Raw genomic sequence first — 18804 nt, 5'->3', positions numbered from 1 at the left:
CGGGCATTGAACAAAAAATTATATAATTTATATATGAAAATTTTCACCCATAATATCAATGAGGCCCTTTAGGATTATACTCATACATAGCGATGTAGTTAAATTGGGGACAATATCAATGGTGGTGGTGGACAAAACCATGTTGGGCTATAAAGTTTATCAAATACTACTTGAGCAAGGACAAAACCTGGGGGTGGATGGCCCCCACTCAGTTTTTTTTTTTTTTTTTTTTTTTTTTTTTTTTTTTTTTCTCTCTTAGATGAAAAAAATGTTCATATTGGATATAGCAAATGACACACCCTGACCGGAATCAAGGCATACTGGCCGTCACGTGAGGATGATGTAACCATGTGCACAGTGCGGAAGCATAAATAATAATAAAAATGTGAATAAATAAAAACCAAACTACTAGCAATACTAGCTAAGATAACATTATAATGCAAGATTAAGTGTGATAAACACAATCAGAGTATAAGTAGCCTAAGTGCAGTCCAGTAGGACGAATACTAATTATACAACACCCAAAGGTGATCCTACATTTGTGTTGTTTTGTCAGAACCACCGTTAAGATCCTCGTGAGCGACCAAAGCACTTCTACCTAAAACCTGGAGGGGCGCAAAACAGAAAGTGTGAGTGGGCAAAAACAAAGCTTTTCAAAATCATTTCATTCTCAAAATTTCTAACCCCTCTCCGTAAAACTTGTATAATTTCCCAGAAAATAGAATATATACATATATCGAAACCATACTTGAAATAGCAAAATCCACAAATATGCCATGTCAAATATCTCAGCATAAAATATAAGTAAACCAGGTGATATCAATCAATGCATATGATATGTCAGCCGGAGCCATTTAACGTGACCTGTATGGCTGAATCTAGAGATCAACCACATCTCAACAACTATACCTGCACACAAGTCAGAACCACCTAAAGTGGTTTGTACGACAGGACTGGGTGTAAATAAATACGCTTAAGTGTTACGATCACGTGAAGCGGGTCAGCTACGAGTCGGAACCACCTATATTGGTCTGTACGACAGGACTATGCACTTAACTTGGATCCAAGATGAGCGTATAGTGCAGGAGGTGAACATCACGTGAAGGACTGTGCCCTAACTCTGGGCAGAAGCACTAACACCGGGGTGCAGGTTTATGAGCTCCCAAAAGGCCTCGTGCTAGGTAGAGATGGGAATATACATATAAGGATCACTCCCCTTGGCGATGTGGGATCTTACAATCCACCCCCTTAGGGGCCCGACATCCTCATCAGCACAATACGGTCAGGGTTAAGCTCTGATACCAAATTGTCACATCTCAGCTCAGGGTCCACCACATACCGGGCCCGTTCCACCACCATAGCACGATCTTGTCCACTTTGGGCACCGACCACGCCTTCACGGTTTGATTTCTGGGAACTCACACGAGAACTTCCCAATAGGTCACCCATCATGGGAGTGCTCTCGCGCATTACTCGCTTAACTTCGGAGTTCCCATGGAACCCGAAGCCAATGAGTTCCCAAAAGGCCTCGTGCTAGGTAAAGATGGGAATATACATATAAGGATTACTCCCCTGGGCGATGTGCAAAGTTAAGGGAATCTTTATTCTGAAAGGTGGGTAGAGATGACTACATGGCTCTTAGATAAAGAATCAGCATCCTGGTGGGAACATGAGATTTATCATTTGACCCCAGAGGAAATTGCTGACTGGGAAGTGTTTAAACGGTTGTTTAGGAAAAAGGTTTGTTCCCCCTTAGTATATTGATCGCAAGAAGCAGTAATTTACTCAATTGAAACAGGGGAAGTTGATGGCGAATGAGTATTACAGGAGATTCACTGATTTGTCTCGTTATCATCCGGATGTTGCTGCTAATCCGGTTGAGATGCTTCGTCGTTTCAGATTGGGTACTAGGAAGAAGTGGCGTTCTATGGCGACCACTACTCTTTGCGACACTTATCAAGAATTATATGAGATTTTGTTGAGGATTGAAGATTCAGAGAATATGCCTAGTGAGAGCTCATTGTAAGATCCCACATCGCCCAGGGTTTCAGAGAATATGCCTAGTGACAGCTCATTGTAAGATCCCACATCGCCCAGGGGAGTGATCCTTATATGTATATTCTCATATCTACCTAGCACGAGGCATTTTGGGAGCTCACTGGCTTCAGGTTCCATAGGAACTCTGAAGTTAAGCGAGTAGCGCACGAGAGCACTTCCATGATGGGTGACCCACTGGGAAGTTCTCATGTGAGTTCCCAGAAACAAAATCATGAGGGCGTGGTCGGGGCCTAAAGCAGACAATATCATTCTACAGTGGTGGAGTGGGCTTGGGATGTGGTGGACCTTGGGCCGAGATGTGGCAATTTGTTATCAGAGCCTAACCCAGGCCGTGGTGTGCCGACAAGGACGTCGGGCCCTTAAGGGGGGTGGATTGTAAGATCCCACATCGCCTAGGGGAGTAATCCTTATATGTATATTCTCATCTCTACCTAGCACGAGGCCTTTTGGGAGCTCACTGGTTTCGAATTCCATGGGAACTCCGAAGTTAAGCGAGTAGCGTGCGGAAGCACTCCAATGATGGGTGACCCACTGAGAAGTTCTCGTGTGAGTTCCCAGAAACAAAACCATGAGGGCGTGGTCGGGGCCTAAAGCGGACAATATCGTGCTATAGTGGTGGAGCGGGCCCAGGATGTGGTGGACCCCGAGGCGGGATGTGACAGCAAACCCACGTGATAGATGCGACAATCACTTTAACTTTTCCGGTTGCTACTTTCACCGTTGAAAGAGTTTTCCGGTTGCCACTCTAGGCCAGTTTCTTTCCCAATTAGTTTTTTGCACAACTACCAATCCTTTTTTGGTCTATCTCACTTATTTTTCAATTGCGCTTTACTATAATAATTTCCTGTTTCTTTCCTAAAGTTTTCTATGAAATTTGCCGATCTTTCTTTGTTAAAGTGAGGGCCAAGACGACGTCCGACCTCAACATCCTTGATGCACAACTCACTGAATACGGATATATTATGATCATTGCATGTACCATGTGGAGCTCTTGCTGAAGTTCCCACTTTTTTGCCATCCTTATATATATAATATTAAAAGAAAACTAATGAAAATGGCATGAAAACTTTGAATTTTAATAATAGAGCAAAACAAGACACAAAGTTCAGTGGAGACCACAACAACATCAGAAGCTATATGGTGCATATAGATCTGGAATGGAGACCACAACAAGTCACGCAATAAAGCAAAAAAAACCACAACATCATCAAGACTTACATAGCATAATTGTAATTATGAGCTAGAGATAAGGCTCTGAAATGTTCATTGCCTGCTCAAAATCATATGCTTACTATGATTCTGCAATCTTCCATTTCATGCGACTCATACTATTCTTTTATCTTTTGGTCCAAATAAAAAAACTATTATTGAAAAGCTCACAATCCACATGCAGGTGTAAATTTATGTTGCAGACATGTTTTGGATGATACCACATGAAAGAGAGTATCCATGTCTGTGTAAATTTAATTTAATAGCAATCAAATCTTCCAGTATCATCCAAAACTAATAACCGAAGTAAATTACAACTAATCAACTAATTATACGGGAAAAAACGATTCTAACCAAATTAACCAAAGAAATTAATCCACCTCAAGTCCCAGAAATTAATTAAAAATAGAATTTAACCAAATTAATCAGCAAATTTCAATCATTTTGGAACAAAAATCAATTGCAGAAAAATGAAGAAAATGACTTATAGTTGAATCAGTTCAATATTTCAATATTCCAACAATAAATTGTCAAAATAAGCAAATTAGAAATTGAAACGAAAGAAAACTCACCTGTTGTTGGTGAAGAGTGCTTGAACCAGAGGAGATGAAGAGGATAGATGGGTCTGTGCCCGAACTAGATGAGAGGGAGAGGAGAGAGCGCGAGAGAAATAGGGAAAGGTGGAAATTGAACGAAGCATAGGAGAAAAGGATAGTATTGTCAGCATAAATATTTCATTAATTGACAATTTTTACGCGCTGCTATGAAAAAAAGTGCTCCTTTAGAGTCTAACCTGCTTTTGCTTTCTATTGTTTTTGATCCACAATTGAAGAAAAAAAAAAAAACTCTTTTTTCTAACCAAACACAATTTATGGTTCCAACTTTTTTTTAAAAAAAAATTAAGCAATCCCAAGCCAGCCTTATATTTAGAGGAGGACATATAAATTTAGAATTTTGGCATGGAAAAAAAAACTTAGAATTTGGTACCTTCAATTCCTAAATTTAGTTTCATGTAAATAGATATTATTTTCATATTTCTATAAATGAGAGTTTAAAAATAACAAATTCTGTATTCAATTCTATTGTTCTTTTAGGTTAATCAAACAAGCAAATTCACAATTTCTAGATAATAAAATTTTTTCATTTCAATTTCCATCATTTTAAAATTCTTTAGTAATATAAATTATTTTCATCCAAACAGATTGTTAGGTTTTATTCTTATGCTATGTGTGTACATCATTTTGTAGTATAACATAAAGAAGATGAATTAATAATCAATAAGAGTATTGTCTCCATTTTTCTAATAGCATATGAACACAACTACAAGTTATTTTAACTTAAGATAGTACAATTCAAAAAGAAAATGGTGCAACCTGCACTTCAAATTTCTAGAGTGCACAAAATTTGCCACAAAAACAAAACAAAAAAATCCTTCCAATTTTTTCCTCGTGTTGCACAACGCCAAAATATCATGTGCATTCTCCGCACCTCCAATTTTCCATTTGTGAAAAATCTACAAAAAGAAAGTCTTGCTCAATTTTCATATTGTTTGCCTCATTCGTCTTGTGAAAAGACATTAAAATTTTTTATTGATTCCTGCAAACAGAAAGTTAAGCGGGTAAATATATAATATAATTAGCATTTATGACATCAAGTACACATCTATATTTGTTTTTATGTATCTGTAGTTGTCATATATGACATGTCATCTCGACCAAAACTTTTTTCCTTTATTATCAGACTTATTTCTTCTCAATTCACCCTAGTCAGCTACTCTCTTTTTTTCCCTTCTTATCATCTTTTCTTATGTATGGAATAGTCTCATTCTTCTCCTCATCATTTGGTCCAACAGTTTTAGATTGTAAACAAACATCTTCCGTGGATTCCTCCATAATATCTGGTGGTAGTACACTAGACAAAGGTAAGATCCACTTGTCATATAACTATTGTATTGAAAGATATATCTTTCGATGAAGTGGAAGAAATAGATCAAGGGAAATCTATAAATTAGAGCTCAGGATGCTTAAAGGAAGAATATCTTATATTATAAAAAAAAAATACAAATATGCTATATTATGTTATGCTTAAAAAAAAAAAAACGAATGACTTAAAAAAAAAAAATACCAACAGATGACATGTTTCACGATATATATAGTAGTGGGGGATTATGGGACAAAAAATAAATCCATTTGGCATGGAGCTAGAACCTTGTTTCGAGATGTTTTTGCTGGTATTGATCCAGATTTAGATGCTCAACCAGAGTTTGGAGCATTCCAAAAACTTGGAGATCCAACTACAAGAAGACAAGTAGTCTGATACAATATGCATTGTTACTTGTTACTTTTTATTTTCTTTTTGTGATTTTTAGATGGGGTACCAGATAAATCTTGATTTGAATCACTGCCTTTTCTTTGACTCTTGTTCTTTATTTATCCGAAAGGCGATCCCAAATAAACAGGTATAGAAGCTATAATTGTAAACCACGATCGAATCTATGGAAGCATTGGTTTATACATTCCTTTTAGTCTCAATTCTAGGAATAATATTTTTCGCTATCTTTTTTCGAGAACTGCCTAATGTTACAACTAAAAAGGTGAAATGATTTGTTATCATCTCAATTGAAGTACGAATCCTCCCAATATTGGGAGGATCCATACTTCAACTAGTCCCTTTGTTCCTCGAATGGATCTCTTAGTTGTTGAGAGGGTTGCCCAAAAGCAGTATATAAGGTGTACAATTTTTTGGTTGATAAAGGGATCAATTGGTATAATTCTTTTGTTGGTAGATTGGAGGATTACGAACATGAATATTGCTTCCCTATTGGCTGTTTTTGCATTAATTGCTACTTCTTTAATCTTACTGATTAGTGTACATGTTGCATTTGCTTCTCCTAAGGGTTGGTCGGGTAACAAAAATGTTCTATTTTCCGGCACATCATTATGGTTTGGATTAGTCCTTCTGGTGGGTATCCTTAATTCTCTCATATCCTGAACCTATTTGTTCTATATCCAAAAATGAAATGACCCTCCCTCCCAATTCCATCAGGTTGTGAGACACACTAAAATTCAATATAAGTCCCAAAAATTCAAATAAAGAAAAAAATTAGAAAAATTACAGAGGGGTCAAACTTTTGTGTTTTTGAATTGTAAAAATATATATAAATGAAAAATATTAAATCAAAATAAATAGATGTAAGCTAATAAAAACCAGTCTCTTGAAACACTAATCAATTTCTTGTACTACCAAGAAGAAGCCACCCCAATGGTATCCTTTCACAATCTTTAGGAGCGAAATAGCCTATTTGAGAACCTAGCTATTTCGATGCCTTCTTAATTAGCGTGGAAATACAATTTCACAAAACCATTGGGTTTACGGATTCAATATTAAAACTCTAACAAGGAGAAAAAGATCAAGATTAATTAATTCTTCATCCTTATCGATTCTGTACTTACGTAAAGAATTCTGGTCATAAATTTCTACTTTTTTGTTGGGTCAAATAATTGTCTACTGTTTGAATAAGTCTCTGTAGTTAATCGCCCATATTCAACTTCAAGAGTTTTGCCCATCAACAGTTGGACAGGCATAATATAAACATGCAGATAAATGACTCTTTGTTTCCTAATCCAGAAAACATTTTCTTTCGCTGGAAAACTCAAGAGTATTCAAGGATTGATCATTTCAAATTAAGATGAGATCGATCGAACTGTTGTGTACATTATCTTACTTTTCAACTCAAGGAATAATTTTTTTTATAAATAATGTATTTTTGTAGTATAAATGATGTTCAAATAAAAATTAAGAAACTAAACGATCACAATATAAAATTTGTAGAATATGTGCATTCCTCATAGGTGGAACGCAAGGATTATCCATTCTTTTACGCACGTAGACAACTATTGGGTACATGAAACGTGCTTTCTTTTAAATTACAGACCATGACTTGGACTTTAAACTAGGACTTTCAAAGCCAATTTTGTTTACAAATTTTAACCCTTTACTATTCTCATTCTTGTACCAGCAAGAAGAATGTGTAACTACTATACTTTGAAGGGTGTCCAAACCTTCGAAAAAACCACCCCAATGGAATCCTTTCACAATCTTTAGGAGCAAAATAGCCAACTTGAGTACCTAGCTGTTTCGATGCCTTCTTAATTAGAGTGGAAAGACAATTTCAAAAAACCACTGGGTTTACCAATTCAATACTAAAACTCTAACAAGAAGAAAAAGATCAAGATTAAATTCTTCATCTTTATCGCTTACTACTTACGTAAAGAAATGTGGTCATAAATTTCTGTTTTTTTGTTGGCTCAAGTAATTTTCTACTGTTTGAACAAGTCTCTATTGCTAATCTTCCATATTCAACTTCAAAAGTTATGCCTTCAACATTTGGACATACATCATATAAACATGCAGATAAATGGCTCTTTGTTTCCTAATGCTGTTAACATTTTCTTTTGCCGGAAAACTCAAGGGTAACTCAAGGATTGATCATTGCAAATTAAAATGAGATTGATCGTACAGTTGTCTACATTATCTTACTTTTCAACTCAAGGAATAATTTGTTTTTATAAATAATGTATTTTCATATAGATAGTATAAGTTATTGATTTTTTAATCTTAATTTGAATATCATATATGCAAAAAACTGTTCAAATTGAAGACTGTGTAGTTATCCAAATATGTCAATAAAATGAATAGTTCATTATAAATCTTTTACTTAGTATCAACACTATCGATTGGGTTCATATATTTAAATGACTAAACGATCTCAAATTCAAATAATTATTTTTGTTTAGATGATCTTCAAATAAAGATTAAGGAACTGCAGGATCACAATATAAAATTTGAAGAGCATGTGCATTCCTCATAGGTGGAACGCAAGGATTATCCATTCTTTTACGTACGTACGCAACTTTTGGGTACATGAAACGTGCTTTCTTTTAAACTACAGACCATGACTTGGTCTTTAAATTAGGGCTTTAAAAGTCAATTTTGTTTACAATTTTTAACCCTTTACTATTCTCATGAGCTAGTACGTAGACACCATATCCCTTCCTCCCTTTCCCTATATAAACGCCATGCAATATTCCAGGAGGAGATAACTTAATTATCTCGATCGATATCAGAACACCCAAGTTATGGCAATGAAATATTCACGATCTTTGCTCTTTGGTGTGATGCTACTCATTGGCTTTGCATTGACATATAGCAAAGCAACTAATACAGATCGACCTGTTCATTGCGAATTTCTCAATCGTAGCAGTTTTGAACCAGGGTTTATATTTGGCACAGGTTCCGCAGCTTACCAGGTCTGTATATATATGTATTTTACACACACACACACATTTATATATTTCTTTTGGGATTATTTACCATATTTTTGGTGTATTTTATACATGCTGTTAGCATCCATGCAGGAATTATAATGTTGACATCTTCCTTGCGTGTGTAGTAGTACTCTTACGTATATGCATGTGTGTATATTTCAGTATGAAGGTGCAGTAAAAGAAGATGGAAGAGGCCCAAGCATATGGGATACCTTCACCCACAAACATCCAGGTCTGTGATTTAATCAATTGGTAATATGAAAACTTTAGCTACTTCATTTCAAAAGGAGTATAAATAGCACCTCATTCTTTTCTTCGTGAGAACAAGTAAACTCCAACCTCTCTAATAACCATGCACTTTGTTGGGAGACGAATAGTACGTGGTCATGTGATATGTACAATATATGTATATACTTCATCAGTGCGCACGCATATAAAGTACTTTGCACATGATATGGATTTCATCATTATGTTTTTGAATAACTACAGAAAAAATCGCTGATGGCAGTAATGAAGATGTCGCTATATATCAATATCACCGCTATAAGGTCTAAAACCTCATAACTTTGTCCCTTGACCCTTTATACTTGAAGGGCACATGTTAACATATTAAATTGGAGCCTTTATAAAAATAAAATAAAAAGGACAATATATAATGAGATCCTCAATATTTAATTTTAAACTTTTGTCATTTTAGGATGATGTGGGGATTATGAAGGATATGGAGTTGGATGCTTACAGATTATCTATTTCATGGTCCAGATTATTACCAAGTAAGTTGCTCCACATCCTCATATTTGGTTGGGACCAATGTCAATATTGTGCATAAGAATTATTTTTCCTACAAGAAAATTATTCTCTTTATATACTTTTAACTAAAGTAATGTGATCGAGTTATCTACTGGTTAACCCTTTTTTTTTCTTGTTATTTTTTTTCTAAGTAGATGGAACATTAAGTGGTGGCATTAACAGAAAAGGAATTGATTATTACAACAATCTCATCGATGAACTCCTACGCAATGGTTAATCATCCTACCTTAAACAATTATTACATGAATTTTTAGAACATCATTCAATTAGACTTTTAATTTGATTTTACTGATCATGTACTATAGGTTTAAAGCCGTTTGTAACACTCTTTCATTGGGATGTTCCCCAAGCTTTAGAAGATGAATATGGTGGTTTCTTAAGCCCTCATATTGTGTAAGTGAACAAAATTTATTTTCTCATTGATAATTTGATAAAATACATACTGATATACGTAACATAAATTTGTATCTACAGTGATCATTTTAAAGACTATGCAGAACTTTGTTATAAGGAATTTGGTGATCGAGTCAAGCATTGGTTCACGGTAAATGAGCCATATACTTTTAGTAGCATGGGTTATGCTGTTGGGACTCTAGCACCGGGACGCTGCTCTTCTTGGCAAAATCTAAACTGCACCGGTGGAGATTCAGCCATTGAACCATACTTGGTGACACACCACATTCTTCTTGCTCATGGAGCAGCTGTAGAATTGTACAAGAATAGATATCAGGTTCAATAACAGTTTCTTCTTCTTTTTTTTTTTTTTTTTTTTTTTTTTTTTTTTTTTTGTTTTTGGGGTCAGCATATTGGCTCCTAATTGAGAATTCTATATGAATCATTATTATTGAGTTGTAATACAAGAGGGAATACTCTAAGTGGTAAGATAATCTAAAGGTTGTATCTTTTTCTATAACTCCTATTTATTCAACCAAAATTCATATTTTTGGGCAGACATCTCAGAAAGGCTTGATAGGAATAACATTGGTGACATACTGGTTTGAGCCTGCTTCGGAGTCAAAGCAAGATAAAGATGCTGCCTTACGATCTTTGGATTTTATGTTTGGATGGCAAGTGTCTTAATAAATTATATATAAACTCAATTACATGTTTACTTATGACTTGTAACATTGATGCAACCTAGCTAGCATTACTCTTTATATATCATGCTATAATTAGGCTAATATTTGGAATTTTCATGTTTTGTAGGTTTTTGGACCTGTTAACAAGTGGTGACTATCCACACACCATGCGATCAATTGTTGGAAAAAGATTGCCAAAATTCACAAAAGAACAATCCAAGTTGCTAAACGGATCGTTTGATTTTCTTGGAATAAATTATTATACTGCTAGATACGCAACTAGTACACCTAAGAACAATTCACTACAGGCAAGCTTCGTAACAGACCCTCAAGCTGATCTTACAAGTGAGTGCGAAAGGAAACTTACTTTCAATAGCTTAAGTTCTTTGTTCTTCTTGACCTAGTTTGACTTCTTAATTACATTAATTATATTCTAATATTTACACCAATTGTATTCTAATGTTTGTAAATATTGTGGCAGCTGAGCTTAATGGAGTACTTATTGGTCCACAGGTATACGTCAAATTTATCATTTTGAGCTATTTGCATTTGGAGGATTAGTTTTTTACCCCAACATTTACGTATTATCTTGAAATGGTGTTACAGACTGCTTCAGATTGGTTATATGTATATCCAAAAGGAATTCACGATCTTGTGCTCTACACAAAGGAAAAATATAATGATCCACTCATTTATATTACTGAGAATGGTATGTCATACATACTTTTAAGCCTTGATTAAATGCAAAAGTTTCACATATTTATAATAGTGTAAAATGAAACTACCCGTTTTTTTTTTTTTTTTTTTTTTTAGAGGAAAAATCTATATTTAATTTTTTGTGCAATAATATGTACGTAGGTGTATCAGAGTTGAATAATCCAGAACTATCAATTGACGAGGCTCTTCATGATACCAATAGAATTGACTACCACTACCGTCACCTGTGTTACCTTCAAGCGGCGATCAAGTAAGTAGTTATTAACAAATTAATTAAGGCTATATACTGCCTAGCCTTCTTAAGTTATTGTTATTTAATCATTATATTGACCTAATCCATTTGAACATTTGTGTATTTGTGTGCAGAAATGGTGCGAAAGTGAAGGGATACTTTCCATGGACATTGTTGGATGACTTTGAATGGGATTCTGGATACACCGTCCGATTTGGTTTAAACTATGTGGATTATAATGACGGGCTAAAAAGACACCCAAAACTCTCAGCACATTGGTTCAAAAATTTGCTTAAGAAGAATTGAAGGAATTAAAAGAAATTTATTGTTGATTATAAACATTTAAGTGGATAATTGTCCTTTTTATGTATTTGTATTTCAATTCCTTCCGCATTTGTATTTCCTTTCAATAATGTAAGTATTCTTTGATTCAATAATTCAATAAAAATCTATAAGAGCTGTGAATGCTACAGTAAGACCTCTCTATACAAAGGAATAACTTATTTATAGCCGTAAACAGTTTTGGTCCTAGTTTGGGTTGAGGAATAAATAGCACATTGTAATAAGTTATTATTTTTCTTGGTCCTATTGTAAAGAAACTCGCCTCAACATAGTAGTAATTGTTAATAAGTACAATAATAAACAAGGCCACAAAAAAAAATAAAAATAAAAATAAGAAAAGGTTTTAGATGGACTAAAACATTTCTATACAATTGTTTGGGATGGTTTTCTTTTTTTTTTTTTTTTTTGTTTTTTTTTTTTGGAGTTGATACCACACCTTGGAGCTTTTGGGTATGTATGTAAAACCTTGTTAATATCTTACTGTTGAAGTCAAAATATTTCTAGCTCCTCAGGATTATCTTTGTCCCCTTCTTGCCTAATTGTATTATTGATTATTTTTTCAATTAAAGCGTGCTCAACTTTTTGCACAACTTAACACAAATGTTTTCAGTTAGCTGGCTTTGCATATGACCTTGGGTGACATGACAAATTTGATAGAAGAAAAGAAAAAGTACACGCTTGAACTGGTCGAAGGTTGGGTTGTACGTATTTGTCAAATTTACTTAGAAGAATTAAAGAGTTTTAAAACTTTTGCTATATATTACAAACATCTATTTTTTATTCTTTGTTGAACATAAGGATGCTAATAGATTTTAATATATTCCGCCTGTTTAACACAGTTTTAAAATTCACGGCATCGCGCGGGCTTAATTGCTTGTAAGAAACTATTTACAAACGTTGATGCACAAAATCAATGAGACTTTGGAACGACGTAAAGTGTCGAGTTTGTAACCATCGCAATGTTGCTTCATCACCTAGTGAGGATAATATGTAAAGAGATGGAGGTAGGGAAGCAACACAAGATGTACGTGGTTCACCTTAAATGGGGCTACATCCACGAGGGTGGAGGAGTCCTCATTAATAGTGAAGATTTTACACAAGACATAAGTTTAAGCATAATCATCATTAGTGAGTTGTAATGACGAGTTTATGCACAATAGTGACATTAGGAATTAATTGTTCGAGAATGGTCTCCTTGTATAGTTGATGAGGGTCTTCGGCTCCCATCCACGATTGATGTGGGGCTCTAGGAGTTTTATTTTTAGGTTGATGCTTGTCGTGTTGTGATTGGTCTCTTGATTGGAGAAAAACTCATGTGCTTCGGCAAGGGTGCCTCCACATGAAGTCTTCAGTGGGTCCTTGAAGGTATAAGGTTGACCGGTGCTTAGTAGTTTCGAGGGTGGTAAACTACGGAACAAACAGTGGTCCCCCAAGTTCACGAGTGAGGAAAGCTTCTCGGTTGGAGACTTGCAAAACCCAAATTGGTGAGTACTCATGAAACTTTCGAGTACTAAAGTGTATTAGCATATATTAGGAGTCCACCAAATCTCCTATCGATGAGGATTACCGAAGGAGGTGTCTTATATTTCCCGAGCCAATGAAGAAAATAGACTTTAAAAATTCTTTCCTCTTTTTTTTTGGATGTAGCCCAAGTACATATATATTTTTTTTCTTAAGCCCAATTCCTTCTTTCTTTTTTTTGTTGAGAAAAGAAAATCTGATTGATGTTTTTTCATTTGTGTATATAACTTGAGTGGTTGAAGCTTTTTCCTTTGTACAAATGGCTTGAAGGGTTGATGTTTTTTCCTTTGGGCACATATCTTGAGTGGCTGAAACTTTTTCCTTTAGACACATAGCTTCAGTGGCTAAAGATTTTTCTTCTGGGCGCATAGCTTGGCTGAAGTTTTTTCCTTTGGCCACGTTGTTTGAGTGGTTGAAGCTTTTTCCTTTGGGTGCATAGCTTGAGTGGCTGAAGCTTTTTCCTTTGGATACATACCTTGAGTGGTTGAAACTTTTCTCCTTTGGACACTTAGCTTGAGTGGTTGAAGCTTTTTCCCTTAAGCACATAGCTTCAGTGGTTGAAGCTTTTTTCTGTGGACACTTAGGTTGAACGGTAGAAGTTTCCATTTACCATTGTTGGCAAGTACAGTTAAGATATAATACTTGCATGTTGTCATGGTGGCTATATAGGTTATTGAAGTTTGCGACTTCGAAGTTCTTGTAAATGTTGGAGTAGAAAATGCCTGAGGTTTTTAGAAAGCCTATAATTGAGTTTCCTCCAAACCATATCCATGGCAACCCAACTAATTTATTGAAGCTACAATGTTTGACCTCCTTGTACAGTTGAAGGAGATGTTAATAATGCTTCATACTGCATGGTGCAAATTAAGCCACCGAAGAGTTGAAGCCTATGTGTTGCTTGAAGCCTTCTGGAAGCTATACAAATTGATTGACCTCCAAAATGTGTTATTCCCCCTACGCAGTGCCTTTATATATAATAATAAGTTTGGAAAGAAATCATTCTCCTCCCAGGAATATAAGTCCTAATAGGGAAGAATAACTAGAATAAAATCTAATTCAAGATTTACACAATCACACTTAAATAAGAAGTTTATAACACTCCACCTCGAGTGTGTAAATACTCAAGTAGATTCGGCATCATGTGTTGTTGAGGAAGTCGACTCGTCGTCACTGATTCTAGGAACACGGTAGTCTCAATAAGGTAGGAACTTGCATAAGGAAATAAGTCTCACAAAAAATCCTAAGCCTATGGTAAAAATCCGAGTAAGGACAAAATAGTTAAAGAAAAATTTGTGAGCAATGCAAAGTCAAATGAAATGTCTATAGGACGTCATTAGGGATATAACCAACCCAAGATGAGAGCCTCATCAAAACCTCGTCAGGTAGCAAAACCCCAGTGGGAAAAATGCTTCTAATCGTAGGGAAAAATAGTACATTAAGATCAAGCATCTTTACTTCAGGATACTCCCCTGAGTTTGACATAATTCTAAAGGGAACTAACAATGTTACAACTCAGAAAGTTTACGCATACCAATCCTTGAACAAGCTTCTGAAACGTCGCCTTCGGTAGTGATTTGGTGAAGAGGTCAGCCAGATGGTCTTGTGAACGAATTTGCGTGACTTCAACCTTCTGATGCTCTTGTTGTTGATGTGAGAAGAAAGACTTCGATGCAATGTGCTTGGTGTTGTCTCCTTTGTTGTAACCCTTCTTGAGCATTCGATGCATGCTGCGTTGTCTTCATAGATCATCGTCGGGAAGTCAACGATGGGGAAAAGATCGCAGGAGCTTCAAATATCACCCACAGCCGCTACCATCCAGAAATATTCTTGAGTTGTTCAATGCATGCTGCGTTGTCTTCATAGTGAGGATAAGATGTAAAGAGATGGAGGTAGGGAAGCAACACAAGATGTACGTGGTTCACCTTAAATGGGGCTACATCCACAAGGGTGGAGGAGTCCTCATTAATAGTGAAGATTTTACACAAGACATAAGTTTAAGCAAAATCATCATTAGTGAGTTCTAATGACGAGTTTATGCACAATAATGACATTAGGAATTAATTGTTCGAGAACGGTCTCCTTGTATAGTTGAGGAGGGTCTTCGGCTCCCATCCACAATTGATGTGGGACTCTAGGAGTTTTATTTTTAGGTTGACGCTTGTCGTGTTGTGATTGGTCTCTTGATTGGAGAAAAACTCATGTGCTTCGGCAAGGGTGCCTCCACATGAATTCTTCAGTGGGTCCTTGAAGGTATAAGGTTGACCGGTGCTTAGTAGTTTCAAGGGTGGTGAACTACGGAACAAACAGTGGTCCCCCAAGTTCACGAGTGAGGAAAGCTTCTCGGTTGGAGACTTGCAAAACCCAAATTGGTGAGTACTCATGAAACTTTCGAGTACTAAAGTGTATTAGCATATATTAGGAGTCCACCAAATCTCCTATCGATGAGGATTACCGAAGGAGGTGTCTTATATTTCCCGAGCCAATGAAGAAAATAGACTTTAAAAATTCTTTCCTCTTTTTTTTGGATGTAGCCCAAGTACATATATTTTTTTTTCCCAAGCCCAATTCCTTCTTTCTTTTTTTGTTGGGAAAAGAAAATCTGATTGATGTTTTTTCATTTGTGTATATAACTTGAGTGGTTGAAGCTTTTTCCTTTGGACAAATGGCTTGAAGGGTTGATGTTTTTTCCTTTGGGCACATAGCTTGAGTGGCTGAAACTTTTTCCTTTAGACACATAGCTTCAGTGGCTAAAGATTTTTCTTCTGGGCGCATATCTTGGCTGAAGTTTTTTCCTTTGGCCACGTTGTTTGAGTGGTTGAAGATTTTTCCTTTGGGTGCATAGCTTGAGTGGCTAAAGCTTTTTCCTTTGGATACATACCTTGAGTGGTTGAAACTTTTCTCCTTTGGACACTTAGCTTGAGTGGTTGAAGCTTTTTCCCTTAAGCACATAGCTTCAGTGGTTGAAGCTTTTTTTTGTGGACACTTAGGTTGAAAGGTAAAAGTTTCCATTTACCATTGTTGGCAAGTAAAGTTAAGATATAATACTTGCATGTTGTCATTGTGGCTATATAGGTTATTGAAGTTTGCGACTTCGAAGTTCTTGTAAATGTTGGAGTAGAAAATGCCTGAGGTTTTTAGAAAGCCTATAAATGAGTTTCCTTCAAACCATATCCATGGCAACTGATAGGAGCATATTTATGCTACTTAGTTATGTTGTTTCCTTGCATTTAGTTACTTAACTACTATCTATTTTAGTCTTTTAAGCTATTTTCGTATGTTTTTAGGTCCTAATGGCAAAAGGAGCAAGAAAGTGCATTTTGAGGCTATTTGGAGCAGTTTTGGGCATGGATTGGATAGCTTAACTATGGAGCAATGTGGATGGACGAAATTGAAGTCAAGAGATGCTAGGAAAGGCTAAAAATCTGGAGAAAGAAGTTCAAATGCAAAGAAGATAAGGAAAGAGCAAGAAATAAGGAACCTTATCCAACCTTATCTTATCTTATCATATCCTAATCTTTTCTTACCTTAATTCCAACTTCAAAAAGGACTCATTTTCACATTAAATCACCTAAATATCAAGTTCTAGAAGCCCTATTTTCGTGCATTAAGTTTATGCCACATGTAACCCTTCTAGAAGTTCTAGAATCTGCCACAAGGACCATTCCTTGTCCTCCTTGGAATCTAATTGAAAGTATTCTTGTTCTTTGGTGATTTGGAGTCCTAATTCCTCTCCTTTTCAGCCCAAATTTGTGCCTCCCCTTCACCCTATAAATACTTGATGCCACAACACTCAAAAACCACCACCCTCTACCACAAATTCACACCACACCATCCACCACACCTCAAGAGCCTAAATTCACACAAATCCCTATTGTTGGCAACAAGGAAGGAAAGAGGAGCCACCTGGAGTGTTTCTAGGTGTATTCTATCTTTGTTTTTAATGTTTAAGATTAATTATCTTTGTTTTGCGAACATGAGGAGCTAAACTTGTTTTAGCTAGAGGAGACTTTGAAACCATGATTATAGTTGCAATATGAATTGATTACTTTCAGTTGTGATTTCATAAATCGTGAATATAATTTACTTAACTGCTTGATTAAGAACTTATTCTTGTGTGTTGATTAAGAGGGCCCGCTTAGTTTGCATGCATGAATTTGATGCTAAAATATAAGGGAGTTTCACCTAATCGTTATGAACTTATATTTATAAGTAGTGGAGGTTGCTAGTCACAATCGTGTTAAATAAATTCCTGGCAGGAGTATCATGTTGTTCATAGTTACGAATGCCTTGTCAATGCTTATGATTTTCACAAAGCTTAATGATCTTTGATTGTATCTCTATTATGATGTTCATGTAGAGAACTATTGAAGAATAATTTGGTTGCCGATGCGTATTCCATCCAATTCAATGACTTAAGGAAAATCTGAGGGTTAATTAGTGCTGTTCACGGTTAATCTGGGGTGTTGAGGTTCATGGTTTATTGGAAAAGCAACTGGAAATTAATTTGTATGTAAGTGTGTCATGTGTGGAGAATGACCCTCTAGCTAGCTTATCACCCATATTTTTCCCCAATTTCGTCCAAGTTGTTTAAGTCCTTAAATCTGTTTGTTTTTACTTTAATTTCGTCCAAATCAATCCCCCCTTTAAATAAGTGTGTTAAATTAGTTAGAAACGTGTTCAAATCTGTCCAATTTAGTGTTTTAAGTCTTAATAGTCTAAAATTCGTCCAAATAACTTCTTAGAGTCTGTTTCGAGTCAATTTAACTTAGTTTGTGTGTTTTGAGTCTTTTTAGTTTGTTTTGAGTCATATAAGTCTAGTTAAGTGTTTTTAAGTGTAGTTTTGTGTTTTTAAGTCAGTTTAGAGTAGATTAGCATCCCTTCTAATCCCCGGCCTAAAACGATCTCTACTTTCATATACTACAATCATAGGGTTTTAATTTGAGTGTTAAGTTAATTTTCACATCAGCAACCCAACTAATTTATTGAAGCTACAATGTTTGACCTCCTTGTACAGTTGAAGGAGATGTTAATAATGCTTCATACTGCATGGTGCAAATTAAGCCACCGAAGAGTTGAAGCCTATGTGTTGCTTGAAGCTTTCTGGAAGCTATACAAATTGATTGACCTCCTAAATGTGTTATCCCCCCTACGTAGTGCCTTTATATATAATAATAAGGTTGGATAGAAATCATTCTCCTCCAAGGAATTAAAGTCCTAATAGGGAAGAATAACTAGAATAAAATCTAATTTAAGATTTACACAATCACACTTAAATAAGAAGTTTATAACACTCCACCTCGAGTGTGTAAATACTCAAGTAGATTCGGCATCATGTGTTGTTGAGGAAGTTGACTCGTCGTCACTGATTCTAGGAACACGGTAGGCTCAATAAGGTAGGAACTTGCATAAGGAAATAAGTCTCACAAAAAATCCTAAGCCTATGGTAAAGTCTCACAAAAAATCCTAAGCCTATGGTAAAAATCCGAGTAAGGACCAAATAGTTAAAGAA

The 18804-nt window shown here is 35.7% G+C and overlaps 1 protein-coding gene and 1 long non-coding RNA gene across 2 annotated transcripts; one reads left to right on the top strand and one right to left on the bottom strand.

Annotated features, from left to right (window-relative positions):
* Positions 1–390: 390 nt before the first annotated feature.
* On the bottom strand, positions 391–4113 carry LOC125470936. Its single transcript, XR_007253292.1, has 2 exons — positions 3840–4113; positions 391–605 (listed from the first exon to the last, which is right to left on the bottom strand). It is a non-coding gene; the product is annotated as an uncharacterized LOC125470936 (long non-coding RNA).
* Positions 4114–8405: 4292 nt separating this feature from the next.
* LOC103934980 (beta-glucosidase 12-like) lies at positions 8406–11850 on the top strand. The gene is made up of 13 exons (XM_048570829.1): positions 8406–8576; positions 8757–8826; positions 9084–9142; positions 9292–9367; positions 9539–9616; positions 9710–9797; positions 9879–10134; positions 10356–10471; positions 10611–10828; positions 10965–10996; positions 11090–11192; positions 11342–11450; positions 11567–11850. Exons 1-13 carry the CDS (start codon positions 8406–8408, stop codon positions 11736–11738), a joined length of 1548 nt encoding a protein of 515 aa, XP_048426786.1. The 3' UTR covers positions 11739–11850.
* Positions 11851–18804: the final 6954 nt, after the last annotated feature.

This window comes from the organism of the source record quoted next, unplaced genomic scaffold (assembly GCF_019419815.1).
Source record: "Pyrus x bretschneideri cultivar Hongxiangsu unplaced genomic scaffold, Pyrus_bretschneideri_v1 Contig55, whole genome shotgun sequence".
Classification (NCBI taxonomy): domain Eukaryota; kingdom Viridiplantae; phylum Streptophyta; class Magnoliopsida; order Rosales; family Rosaceae; genus Pyrus; species Pyrus x bretschneideri.
This window is presented reverse-complemented; position numbering and strand designations above follow the sequence as displayed.